The 13149-nt window shown below is 30.3% G+C and overlaps 1 protein-coding gene across 8 annotated transcripts in view; it reads right to left on the bottom strand.

Annotated features, from left to right (window-relative positions):
• Usp15 (ubiquitin specific peptidase 15) overlaps positions 1–13149 on the bottom strand; it is a 114182-nt gene that overhangs the window by 20093 nt on the left and 80940 nt on the right. For 3 of the 8 annotated variants that reach the window (XM_026392949.2, XM_026392948.2, XM_026392950.2), the window contains one exon: positions 2542–2715. In XM_026392949.2, the coding sequence (XP_026248734.1) occupies positions 2542–2715 (174 nt within the window). Of the gene's footprint in view, positions 1–2541; positions 2716–9274; positions 9420–10454; positions 10533–13149 lie in introns of those variants that run through there. The other 5 variants (XR_003301159.2, XR_013343670.1, XR_013343671.1 and 2 more) reach the window with 3 other exon arrangements.

Genomic DNA, 13149 nt, shown 5'->3' on the forward strand with positions numbered 1-13149 from the left:
ATCTAACATGCACATTCTCAGCTGGGGAACAAAGTGATCCTCTCCCCTTTTTATTTTAGCTCTCATACTATATAAACAAATGTCTTTTTGTAGTTGATTTAGTGCTATTTTTTTTTTCACACTTCTGTGCTGTCTTCTGGTTATTTCAGTGTTTAAAGAGCCCCCCATACATAGTGCTGAAGTGTTGGCTAGAAGGAGGCTGTGATGTACCTTTTGAAGAAAACAGATAAGCTTCCTTCAGACATAAGTTACAGTGTTATTGGCTATGAATTCAATGTTAATGAATCAACAACACATATTAAAACAAGTTTTTTTTTTCCATTTTTTCTTTTTAGTACCAGTGATTGAACCCAGTGGTGAACATCCCTAGTCCTTTTTATATTTTATTTAGAGACAGGGTCTTGCTGAATTGCTTAGGGCCTAAATTGCTGAGGCTGGCTTTGAATTCACAATCCTCCTGCCTCAGCCTCATGAGCCATAGGAATTACAGGTATGCACCACCATACATGGTAAATAAGGGTCTTTAAACTAAAATACACATAACACAAAATGACACACTGGTTGGTTGGTGAAAATGTTACAACTAGAAGGTTTGATAGAATCAAAACCTATATTTTCCCTAGTAGCAACAGTTTAGTATGGTTATTCAGTATTTGCAATAAATTTAAGGAATATAACTATTGTGAATAATGAAAATGTATATATACAAAATAGGAACATATATCTTGTTCTGCATTCCAGTTTACATTCAATGAAGCTTGCTTATTTATTTTTTTTTAGAATTTAACCTTTATCTTATTCACTTTTTTTTTTTTTAATGTGGTGCTGAGGATTGAATTCAGTGCCTCACCCATGCTAGGCAAGCACTCTACTCCTGAGCTTCAATCCCAGTCCTCAATGAAGCTTATTTAGGCCAAAATAGAACAGAACATGGACTCCTTAAAAAAATGTATAGATGAAAAACGAACAAAACCCCCCAAAAATGTGTATTGATCATTATGGGTCCTATATTTCTTTGTTACTAATTGCCATTTCACTATTTGTCAAAGGAGTTTTCCGCACTTTTAGCTCTTGGTTTTCCTATTGCCTCTTCCTGTAAATGTTTGTCAGGCAGACAATAAAAGACAAGTTTTTATTCTGGCTATTATTATCATATAGATAATCATACATCTAAAAGAATTTTGAAAATAACTACTCTCTAAAATAGAGAAATGTTGACATGAGAAAAGAACAAGGAGAACATATAATAAAATATTGTACAAAAAATTGGGAAACACTGAAGACTTAAAAAATACTTTAGTAACTTATTGCTTTGGGTCCACTGGGGAAAAAACTTTAAATCTTTTAGTTTCTGTGTGTAAAAAGAGGAAGAATCTCATAAAGATAACAAAAATATTTATTTTCAATTTTGTAATACTATTTTTTGATTGGACTACAAAGAAATGTAATAATATAAATCATAATATGAGGGGCTGGTATTGTGGCTCAGTGGTAAAGCCCTTGCCTAGCATGCACGAGGCACTGAGTTTGATCCTCAGCACCACATAAAAATAAAATAAAGATACTGTGTCCACCGAAAACTAAAAAAAAAATAAAAAATAATAAATAAAACATAATATGAAAGAAGTCAAATATCAAGAACCTGCATTTTTACATAAAATTTAAAGAGGAAAAAAAAAATCTAACAAAACAAAGCTACTTGGAATGAGGGTTGAGTTGAGATGGTTTGTCTAGACTAGTCTGTCCAAATGTAGGGGTACATGATTTTTTAGGAAGTAGTATACAGTTACTTAGTACATGTCCTACATGAATACCATTTAAGTTGATTGTAAAAATTATGGCTTATTATAATTGCTTATTCTTCAAAAGTACATACTTTCTCATCCTACTCCTATTACAATTAATTAGGAAAACTTTTTAACACATAAAGTCAAATTTTAACTTAATTCTTGTTTGAATGAAAAATCATTTGTAATTTTATTGATTCTAAAAAGCAATCTATTCACAAATTTGAATAAACTTTGACTTTAAGAATTACATTGAAAGCACATTCATATTTAGTGACTGTTTTGCAGACTAGCTTTAATTTTTCAAACCCACAATGACTATTGAAATACTCTTGAGTTCTTAGACTTTAATGTTCAAATTTATTTTTTTAAGGTTGTATAATATGAAATAGTCATGTAGATTTTTCAGAGATGTATTCTAAAATAACTATGCAAATAAATGCTCACTGCTATTTCTCTGTAGTAATTCTATCATACCAGTGTTTTTCTCAGTCTTTTAAAATTATTCCCCCCTCCTAAATCCTTTTTAGACTTTCTGAAAACTAATCACCCACTCTGTCATCTGTCTGAAATTTTTTACCACAGATGATCTATCTATCCATCCATCCATCCAACCATCCATCCATCCATCCATACTGTATTCCTTTGAAGGGCTATAAATCATTGTGATAGCTACTATTTTTCATCTAGGAACTAGTTTTTACCCTCTTGGGGTTGATATCACTCTTATTGAGAATGTATTTATCATACTAACCTTAAATGCTCTTGGGGTGACGTAGCTAAACTTTCCAGACCACATTTGCTTGATCAGTTCAGCATATGATTTAGCTATTTCGCCTCTCATTCCTAAGGGATTGTCAAAATTCAGTTCTTCTTGATACTTATCATTGAGGAAATACTCAGTAAGTGGAGGTGTGTTGCTCAAACACTGCAAAGAATAAAATATATTTTCAAGTAAAAGTAATCATACACACACTTTTTTAAAAACATGCTAAAATTAAAGGGAAACAAATTGTTTGCCACAGCAATCAGAAAAAAATAAGATGGTCTCTGGCACTAAGAAGTTACTGTTCAAATAAACACTGAAATGATGCACTCAACTATTCATTTCCCAAATTTCAAATCAATTATTTATAATAAATGAAATGTTAATATTTGTTGCTGTGAAATCTGCATTAATTTTAAACACAGCAAACTACCTGTTAACTGGGAGAGAAGGTCAGTTTTCTTTCCTCTTTTACTTGATTGGTAGAAATTATGGATTGTCTACTCATCCCAGGAACCTATAAATTAGCCTGAGTAGGAAAAACTAAGATAAGAGTGCAAGCAAGAAATTAACTTAAAAAAGAGGTTTAGCTGACTATCTGTAGATTCAACCAACATAGATAGAAAAATACTTGGGGAAAAAATTGTGTCTACAATGAATATAGAGACTATTTTCTTTTCAGTATTTCCTAAACATTACAATATAGCAGAAATTTACACAGCATTTATATCAGGAATTTATGTAATCTAGAGATAATTTAAGACATATGAAAGGATGTGCATGGGTTATACGAAAATAATACATCATTTTATATCAAGGACTTGAGCATTCATGGATTTTGGTACCAATTACCATTGATACTGAGGGATGACTAAATTTACTGCTTCCACTATTAGTTACTTATCATTAAAGAGCAGCCTTAATTTAAGCCTTCCATCTGGCCAACTACCTTTATAAGGAATAGTATAAACTAGCTGAAACTGAGAAAATAAATTTCAGTTATGTAGACTCTGGGTAAGTGTATTCTCACTTTTTTCAGTTCTTGTTTTAATACAATCCAGTTTTCTTCTATGGCAAAATAAAAACTATGAGTAATTTAATTCTTCAACTCTCTTCCATTCTAAATAAAACAATATATTCTTTAAAAATAGATGAAAGTACAGTTTCCACAATATTTTATTTCAAGATGGAATAATTTTAAGCTGATGATACCATATAATTTAATTTTAATACAAATATTACTACTTAATTAATGAGATGCCTAAAAAATGCAGTGTCTGCTATAGACATACAGCCATATAGGTAATTAGTTTTTTCCTTTTTCCCCTGCTGCAGGGAAAATATTTGTCTTGGAGTCAAATGACAAACTGCTACATAAGGAGCTAGTTGCTTGCATGTAAAATAGTAAAGGCCCAGTTTGATGAGAGCCTGGATTTACATTAATGGAAATTCAATGTAAAACATTTAGCGTAAAACATTTTATTTTCAAAGTTTTTCAAAGAGTGCTTGCTATTAAATTAAATATACTTAGGGTGAAAGATTCAGTCTGCTGGGTTTTTTGATAACTCAGATGTTGTGAATTATAACTATCTTTTTGAGCTAAAACTGTAAAATAAACTTATTCAACTTATACTCAGGTCTTTCAAGTAAATTATGGAGCTTAATTTTGTGGTTTCAATTATAAATCAATTTATGTTTACTCAAGTAATCGTAGTATCTATTTAGGAATTTTCTATATAATAAAAATAATATTGTCTAAATTAGTAGTCTAGTCCCTATTCTCAAGGCAAAAGGGAGAACTACTTATAGTGCCATGAAATTTGTATTATCAGATTTTTATACAGTTAAAAATATCTAGGATGGGCTATACAGTTTTCAAGATCATTTACATATCACTTTCAGTGTAAAAATTTTTATTTACATTAGCAAGAGGAAGACAGAAGTAGGCTACAGTGTAGGAGGCAACTAAGGGAAAGGATATTATCCTTTCTAATTTCTTTTTTATCTCAACACCTCTCCTTATCTCATACTCCTCTGGAGTTTAATTTTCTCTTCTTTTTTAATTATATATCCTTTTAATTATAAACCCAAATTCAGTATAAAACTTTTAGTGTAAAACATTTTGGGGGAGGGAGGTCCAGGCAATCTAGAATACAATACAGCTAGCTATAAAGAGCATAAATGCCATCTTATATCACCAAAATAGCACAGATAGGATCAATGTTAAAAGACAATTAAGTGAAGGGAGATTGAATAGCAATTTCCAACAATTATCAATTAGTTTTCAAGTCTTTATATTTGATCAGCTCAGAGTTATGATAAGAATATAACATATTCCACTATCATCTATTAATGCAATCATACAACATAATTTACATTTTACCAAATATCTCAAAGAACCAAGTTGTGTAAATATAAATAATTCCTGAGTTATTTTTACTTAATTATTCACATATATCCTTATCTTACAAAGATAAAAAGTTATTTTAGCTTTCATATATCATCAAGGGTGATTTGTTTTAATAACTTTATTTTGTTTATTTTTTTATGTGGTGCTGAGGATGGAACCCAGCACCTAACGTGTGCAAGGCAAGTGCTCTACCACTGAGCTACAACCTCAGCCTAAGGATGATCTTTTACCAAGTTACTTCCTTGCTACAAATTGTTTAATGGCTTTTCTTTGCTTTCAGATTAGAATACCAAATCCTTAAATGGGTCTGTTGCCCACCTATGTACCCTCAATCTTTCGCCAATATCTTTTCTGTTCCACTTTATTGAGCCTTATTTTAGTTTACTTGTGGTTCCTTGACCTCTAAATATCCTAAGTTTGCAACTTTAGCTATCTGAAAATGTACCTTTTTTTTTTGCCTTACTTAATGTTTACCAATCCATCAAGATTCTGATATTGTGTCTGGGAAGCCTTCATAATACATGTTTCTTCCTGTATGTTTCTGCACTGATTTTATAATAAACTAAAGCTTTAATTTTTAGTTTGCCTGTCTTGTCAAATGATCTGACAAGGAAAGACAAACAAAATGGTCTGACAAATGGTCTGCCTCCAGGAAAGCAGGTACCACAATAACTTTTATATTTACACCTCTAGCACTGAGCACTACTTCACTTGGCCCTTAGAATGTGTATAGTAAATATGTGCTTAATAAAAATGTTTTTGCCTATGTTTACTAATGCATTTATTTTCTCAGATTTACTCTTTTCTTTCAATGTTAGGTTCAGTTGCTCAATGATTTATTTTTAAATAAAATATTACTAGATGCAGCAAAAATATATTTACTTGTAATGAGTAATCTCAAAAGAATCTCCAAGTTCTTGAATATGAAACCAAAAGAAGGGCAATGCACGTTAAAAACGTCCACTCTTTATTTGATCTTTAGTTAATCTATGATCTGTTTTGCAATGAACTTCTGTATTTGGACTTTTTAGACTAGCATTTATTTTCACAGTGACACATGTTGGTTTGAAACAGATTATAATTCACTGTTAACACACTATTTAAGAAACACAAATTATTTTTTATTTTTTAGTTGTAGGTGGACACAATACAGTATTTTATTTTTATGTGGTGCTAAGTATCGAACCCAGTGCCTCACGTGTGCTAGGCGAGTGCTCTACCATGGAGCCACAACCCCAGCCCAAAAATAATTTTAATGAGAAGTAATTATACAAATTACCTGTGAAGATACCATAACTAGTATCTATGTTTTAGCTATTTAGTCCTAAATGGGCCAAAACAAGCCTCTTATTTCTGGAATTTAATGTTTTAAGAAACTCTCAAGCTACAATTCTCTAACAATTTGCAAAAACACACATAAATATGGAAATTCAATAGTCAGTATAAATATATATATATATATAATATATATATATATATATACACATACATACTAACACATAATTATTTATTTAAAAACTAAGGTGATGTTAGGCTTTCCTCCCTCATTTTGAAAATACCACTAAATGAGGAATAAATTCTTGAAATAGCATAAGATGAAATTAAAATATTAAAAGTTTCATTATAATTTTTGGTACAAATTTCAAGACATAATTGGAAAAAAGATCAAACAACTAAAATATTTACATGCCCCGGGTGATGTTCTACTAGTATTCAGTACCACCATTCTGGAAGAAGAAAGTCAGTTTCTTAAAATATTTTTATAATATAATTTGATTTGTAATACTTCATGTAACTCATTATTCAATCCTTTTTATGTAAGCTATCTTGGAAAGATGAAAATCTTTGACTACTGCAAGAAAACTGTACAACTGGACTGGCTGCCATAAAACAGTGCTTTACAGAATAGTAATTTCTATACAGTTCAATAATAAAAACCATAATCAGAGTTAAGCTTTTCTACTATACAAGCATCATTTTCTATTAGATGAGACTGTCCTAAAACAATTTCCTTTCTTAAAGACACATATTTTAAAAGTCCTTTGTTTGTAGGGCATTTTCCTTTTAGTTTGTAAGATACTTTAAATGATATAAAAGGCATCTAACATGTGTTGTGTCTATGTGAATATCTCTCTTATTCTCAATGCTTCTTGGACTGTAAAATAACAAAACTCACCCTTTCTTAACAGCACAATTGTTCTTAACAAAAACTGAGAATATGTATAAGTATGTCATAAAAAATAAATATATAAACAGTATGATTTAGTTTGTGGATACACTGTAAGTATGCTATGTTTGTAAATACTTCCGAGTTTTAAACATGTCTACTAGTCTCATGTTATTTGGAGCTATGTCTCTTGTTAATTTACTGAAGTCAACTCTCTGACAAAGATGAATGTCAAAAATCTCAGTGCTTTGGGAGAACTAAATCTTGTACTTTAACTCTAATAAAATGAGTTTTACCTATCAAGCAATGTGACTGATCATAAAATGCTTTTATGTTTAAGCCATATTTTGTTTCTATCATTATTTGTGCCTAGAGTTGGTCTTAAAATTTCAACTCATTTTGTCAAACAGCATGTTACAATTAAAGCATTAACCAGAAAGAATAAAAAGGTTCTGTACCTACATTCCAACTCAATGCAAAAGTTAAAAAGTAAAAAATTTCTATTAATGAATAGGTACTATTAACCAGGTAAAGTATTTTTAATGCAAGTTTATTGTGTACAAAACTGGCAAGAGCACTTGCAGATTTAGGGATTAAAAAACGAAATTTCATGTTTAGCAGATGGTAGGCTTTTGGAATTTACTAATTTAGCATTTGTGATAGAATGACTAGAGGTAAGGTTCAGGAAATAAGCTACTATGAATGAAAGGCTGTTGATCTACGAAGAATGGTAAGAATGGTTGGTGTATGCACAAGCTAAACATTTAGTGAAAAGCGACTGCTACATATCTATTCTTTGAAGTGGCTATGGGGTTCTTCTCTACATGCATTTTATATTGTATATGTATTTCACATTATAAATTTCAAGTTTAAGATTATCCTTGTATTTGAATTATGAATCTTAAGATATATGCCTTAGCTTAATGTATTAAGACTGCACCTTCACATGTATTCATTCCTCTCCTTAGAAATTTCTTCCCCTGTAAGAAATTCACACTTAAAATTCTTTAAATTTACTTTAGCATCTGCTCAAAGTTACAAGTTCCTCAGCACCTCAAAAACCAAAAAACCAGCAACCAAACAAACAAAAACTAATATTCCATCATCAGGGCTAAAACTATACCACCTTCAACTTACTTATACGGCAGAGTCCATGTCTTAAATTTACACCTCAGAATTTAGCACAGTACCTGACATATAGCCCAATTAAAGTGTCTTGAGTAAATGAAAACTTGTACAGTAGAGAGACTAAGAAACATTCCTCAAGTAAGAAAGCAATGGGAAAACAACAGACTAAAAAGGACATCTAAATTGACCCATTATAACTCTACACCAAAATTCTACAAGTTCAAAAATAACTATAGTCCAAATAATTCCTGAGAGATTTCCCTAGTGAAAGAAAATAACTACTGTATATACCCCATATATATATGTGTGTGTGTGTATATATATATATAAAACTATAACTCTCTATAAGTAAAAGATAAGTGAAAAAAATATATTTTGAAATACAGTTTTTTTTTCTTTTCCCTAAAATTTTCACCCTGGAACTAGACATGAAAATTCTAAAAAGAATTCTCTTAAATAATCAGATGTCTCATCAAAAGACATTCTGCTGTTATGGTTCAAATGTATACACACCTTCATCCACTGCAACCCTGAAGAATTATGTTAAAAAATAATAAACATTCAAATTGTTCATAAAGTATTAATTCTTCATAAAAACTATCTAGTTACAAACTTCCTTCCTTAACCCAACATCCTAAAACTTTAATATATATGGGAAATATAATTTTCTTTCATTGTTTAATTGCTTTGAAGATGCAAAGCATCTTACACATTTTCTTCATATACACATGCACAAATCTTACTGTTCTTACTTTTTGAAAGTAAAAGACTTAGTCTTTTACTATATATGTTCTGATCACTAAGATTGATATTTCTAAAAAAATATAAGTGACAAGTAAGAGTCTCAATTTTGTATTTCACTATAAACTTCAATGTAGGTTTTGTTGTTGTTTTAAACTGATGAAGACAAAGTCCTACTATATAACCAAATCTCAACTCTGTAATCAACATATTTTAGGAAATGAATAATTAATAGCCATCCCATAACTTGTAACGAACTGGAATTTCCCCAGTACCTGGAAAATAGCCAAAGTAATCCCCTTCAAAAAGAGAAAGTTGTCTTTTGTAATGCTGAATATGAACCACTCCCTTTCTGTTCAGGTGCTCCAGAAGCCCAATTCTCAAGTGATCATGTATGCTCACTATTTAGTAAACCGGTAACTAGAACAGGAAAGAAAACAAACTTAATTTTTGATTACCTAAAGTTTTTGAGTTGTGCAACTCATTCTGTAACTGATAAAAATGTAATGCCACTCACAACCCTTTAAAAAATAGCTACACCTTCAAACTGACCAAACGTAAAAATAAAAACCCAATCTAAAATAAGGGATTCATTCTTATTTTTTATGACTTAAAAAATAAAACCTAAAGTAATTAACAGTAAATGTCATTTTAGAATACCCTCAAATATGTTTTTCCACCCTGAATTTTAAGGATAGATGGATAAAGAATTTTTAAATTTGCCTGTTGTTTTCCAATTTGTCATGAGAACAGTATCAGAATTCTAAAAAGGTACTGCCATAATTTAAAAGCATTCTATTAATATTGGGATACTGGCATTAGTTTTGTAAAATTCAAAAAACTAATCAAACCAAAACAAACCAAACCAAAACAGTAGATGATACTAGAAAGTCTGATGTAAGATTTCACAATGGAACTGAAATATAGGCCTGTGCCATCATCAAATAGATTAAAAAATAAGCTTTCTGGTAATTTAATGATCTTATTTTTGTTAATTTTTTTCTAGAAAAGTCAAATCTCATATGAGATTTGAGATTAATTCTGAAGATCTCCAAATATTTTGTGAGAGTAAACAAAATTATTGCTCTATCTTGATTTACATTTCTATTCTTTGAGCTTTTTAAAAAGATGGATATAATTTTCCTTTTATCTATTTTTAAAAACTTTTGCTGTGTTTTCTTCTCTGGTAAAAATCAAGAACTACATACTCTAGATGCTGTTCTATCATTTTTATTTAATTACTCATTCCCTAGGTTTAACAACATGAATAAAATTAAACAAAAGTCCCACTGTTTCCTCTTCCTTCAAATTCTATGATATATCTTCTTTATCAAAGTTCTGGGAAACACGAAAAATGATGGGATACACTTTGTTGGTCAGCAAAGAAATGTCAATCCTTTCCCCCTCATCTACAGGATTGAGGAAAACTAATTCTAAGTTTGTCAAAAAGATTACCTTGTAATCCTGTAACTATAGATGTCCCTGTTAAAAACGTCATGATTATGTAAAGATCACTGATTTTCATATTGAAAGCTGAAAGAAATTGGATAGAAGATCCTTTGTGATAAAGATAAATTTGAAAGTTTTGGCTATAAATTATTATTATACCAACAAAGCTATAAGCTTCAGGTGAGGTGTATTTAAATCAGGCTTTAGACCACTAGACTATGACAGCAATTCTGATTTTTAAACTTTTTTTTACTTTTTAGCAACAGACTATGAGTGATTTTATGTTAAGGTATTCACTTTATGGAAAGCATGCTAAAACCAAATGTTTCTATAATAACATTAAGAAACAATGTTAAGTTACATCTATATATAACAACTAAAGTTTATAAATAATTTTAATGTTTTAGAAACCATCTCTTAGCCCATTAATAATTCAAAACAGGCTCACAATGAAATAAATGCCAATATTAACTTTTTGGCAGGCAAGATAGAAGTTTTAAGGGGGAAAAACATACAGTCACACGCACACACACATGCGCACGTGCACACACAAGTATGTAATATTGATATTCAATCCCTTGCAGATAATATTCAATAAAAATATTTTCAAGTAACTGAATATTAAGAATTATATGATTTATTAATCTTTAATTTTCTTGCAAGGGCATATAATAAGGGGCAGCAGAATTTTTTTAAGTTTTACTGACTTATTACACTCTAAATAACCAAGCCATATATTTGTCATTTCATTACACTAGGCCCATAATTGATAATAATTAAACTCAAGTGAAATAGAAATTTAAACATCATGTGATAGCATGAACTATGAAGATGTCTATTTTCATAATCTAAAAACTTCAAATTTACCTAATCACTCAACAAGTATTTATTAAGAAAATATCATTATTTCAAAAGCCTCTGAAAGTATATAAAATATGTTCTAAAAAGATTTTCTCATATGATTCATTGTAAAATTATTCAAGGAACTATTTTTATTGCAGTGCTGGTATGACCTGTCAAATTATGACTAACATGGTGACCCAATCCAAGTATTATCAGATTTCTTGGACTTTCTATGTTGGTATTTTTTTTTTCAGTTTTTAGTTGCAACAAGTTTCAGTTTTTAGTTGTTTATTACATACTTTAATGCTTTTAAAAATTATTGAGTTCATTTGGAGTTTAGGCAGCTCTAAAAATATCATAAATCTGGTACAGGTTGAATTCCAAACATTTCTGGTAATAATTTTTCTAATTAGTGTTTCTCAAAACATTTGTGTTGGAAGGACTAATTTTTTTTTAATTACTGAATCAAAGATTGGTACTTTTGTGTACAAACCACTAGGAAAATAAAACTGAAAAACAATATACAAAAGCCAAGTCTGATTTTTATTATTAGATTTAATAGCTATAAAATTGCTCTATCAGATTGCTATAGAAAATTTTAACAATTTTCAATTTCTATAGTTATTTCATTTGATCAACACTGTGAAATTCACAGGCAAATCATGAGAAACAATGTCCTAATATACATCAGGCATTATACTAAATATAGGGGATATAAAAGAAAACCAAAGACAGCTTTTGCTTTCATGATTCTGTGTAATGGATATTTTGTCTAGGAGGAAGGGATAGAAGAAAAGGGGGAAGTATAGGAAAGACAACTAAGGAAGAGGTAATAATATGTGCAAAGAGTTTTGAAACTTAATGAGTTCTAAGAATTGAAAGTAATTTTGGATAAAAAAGTAATCAGGATCTGGTATGAATTTTATCCTTCAGGGGATGGTAAACAAACTTTAAACATATTATAATCATATTTTCTTTTCAAATCAATGTATTTGGAAGCAGTGTACTAAATGGGCTGGAAGAGGATAAATAATGCAACAGGAATGACTTGGCATATATTTTTATAGTTCACCTTAAAAATGCTGAATATTGGAATAATGTCCTGTTGGAGGAAACAGTGGATATAACTGCTATTTAAGAGTGAAAAGAACTTTGGATAAATCTCATGTTTTAACGTGGGTTACTGGGTGGACAATTGTAGTTACAAGAGTAAGTATAAGAAATAAAGAGGACTGGGACTAGTCTTAGTAAACATGTTGAGTTATTTGTAGGTTATATCTGTATCAATGTCCATTTAAAAGATCCATACTGGAGGGAAAATGAGGAGGGAGAATTATGGGTGGGACAGCTTCAGGATTTGCCAGTGTAAAAATGGACGTCAAATTCTCAAAGGTAAAGGGGCTACAGAAAACCTAGCAAACAAGGAGGTCAAGAGTGACCTTATCAAAATTTCTATGGAGTGGTATAATATCACAGTGACAACATGAGTTGATATTTATATACTGTTTACTATGCATCAAGCACTTCTTAAAAAATTAAATTTTCACTTTACCGATGAAGAAACTAGAAAGTTTCTTATTCAATATCATACAATTTGCAAATGAGAGAGCTAAGATTTGAATCCAAGCAATCTGATTTCAAATCCATGCTTTTACCTATCCTGCTAGGCACTTGATAGATTTAAATAAGATGTGGATTGAAGAAAAATAAGAAAGCAGATAGAGAGCACAGACTATTCTTTACAAGGTCATGGATCCCCCTTGCACCACTCCTCATTTATTAAAAAAGACATGTATATAAGCTGAAAGGAGCAGTAAAAATGCGAATTTAAAGGAACAAATAATGAACAACAATGGAG

Source organism: Urocitellus parryii, chromosome 5 (genome assembly GCF_045843805.1).
Source record: "Urocitellus parryii isolate mUroPar1 chromosome 5, mUroPar1.hap1, whole genome shotgun sequence".
NCBI lineage: Eukaryota > Metazoa > Chordata > Mammalia > Rodentia > Sciuridae > Urocitellus > Urocitellus parryii.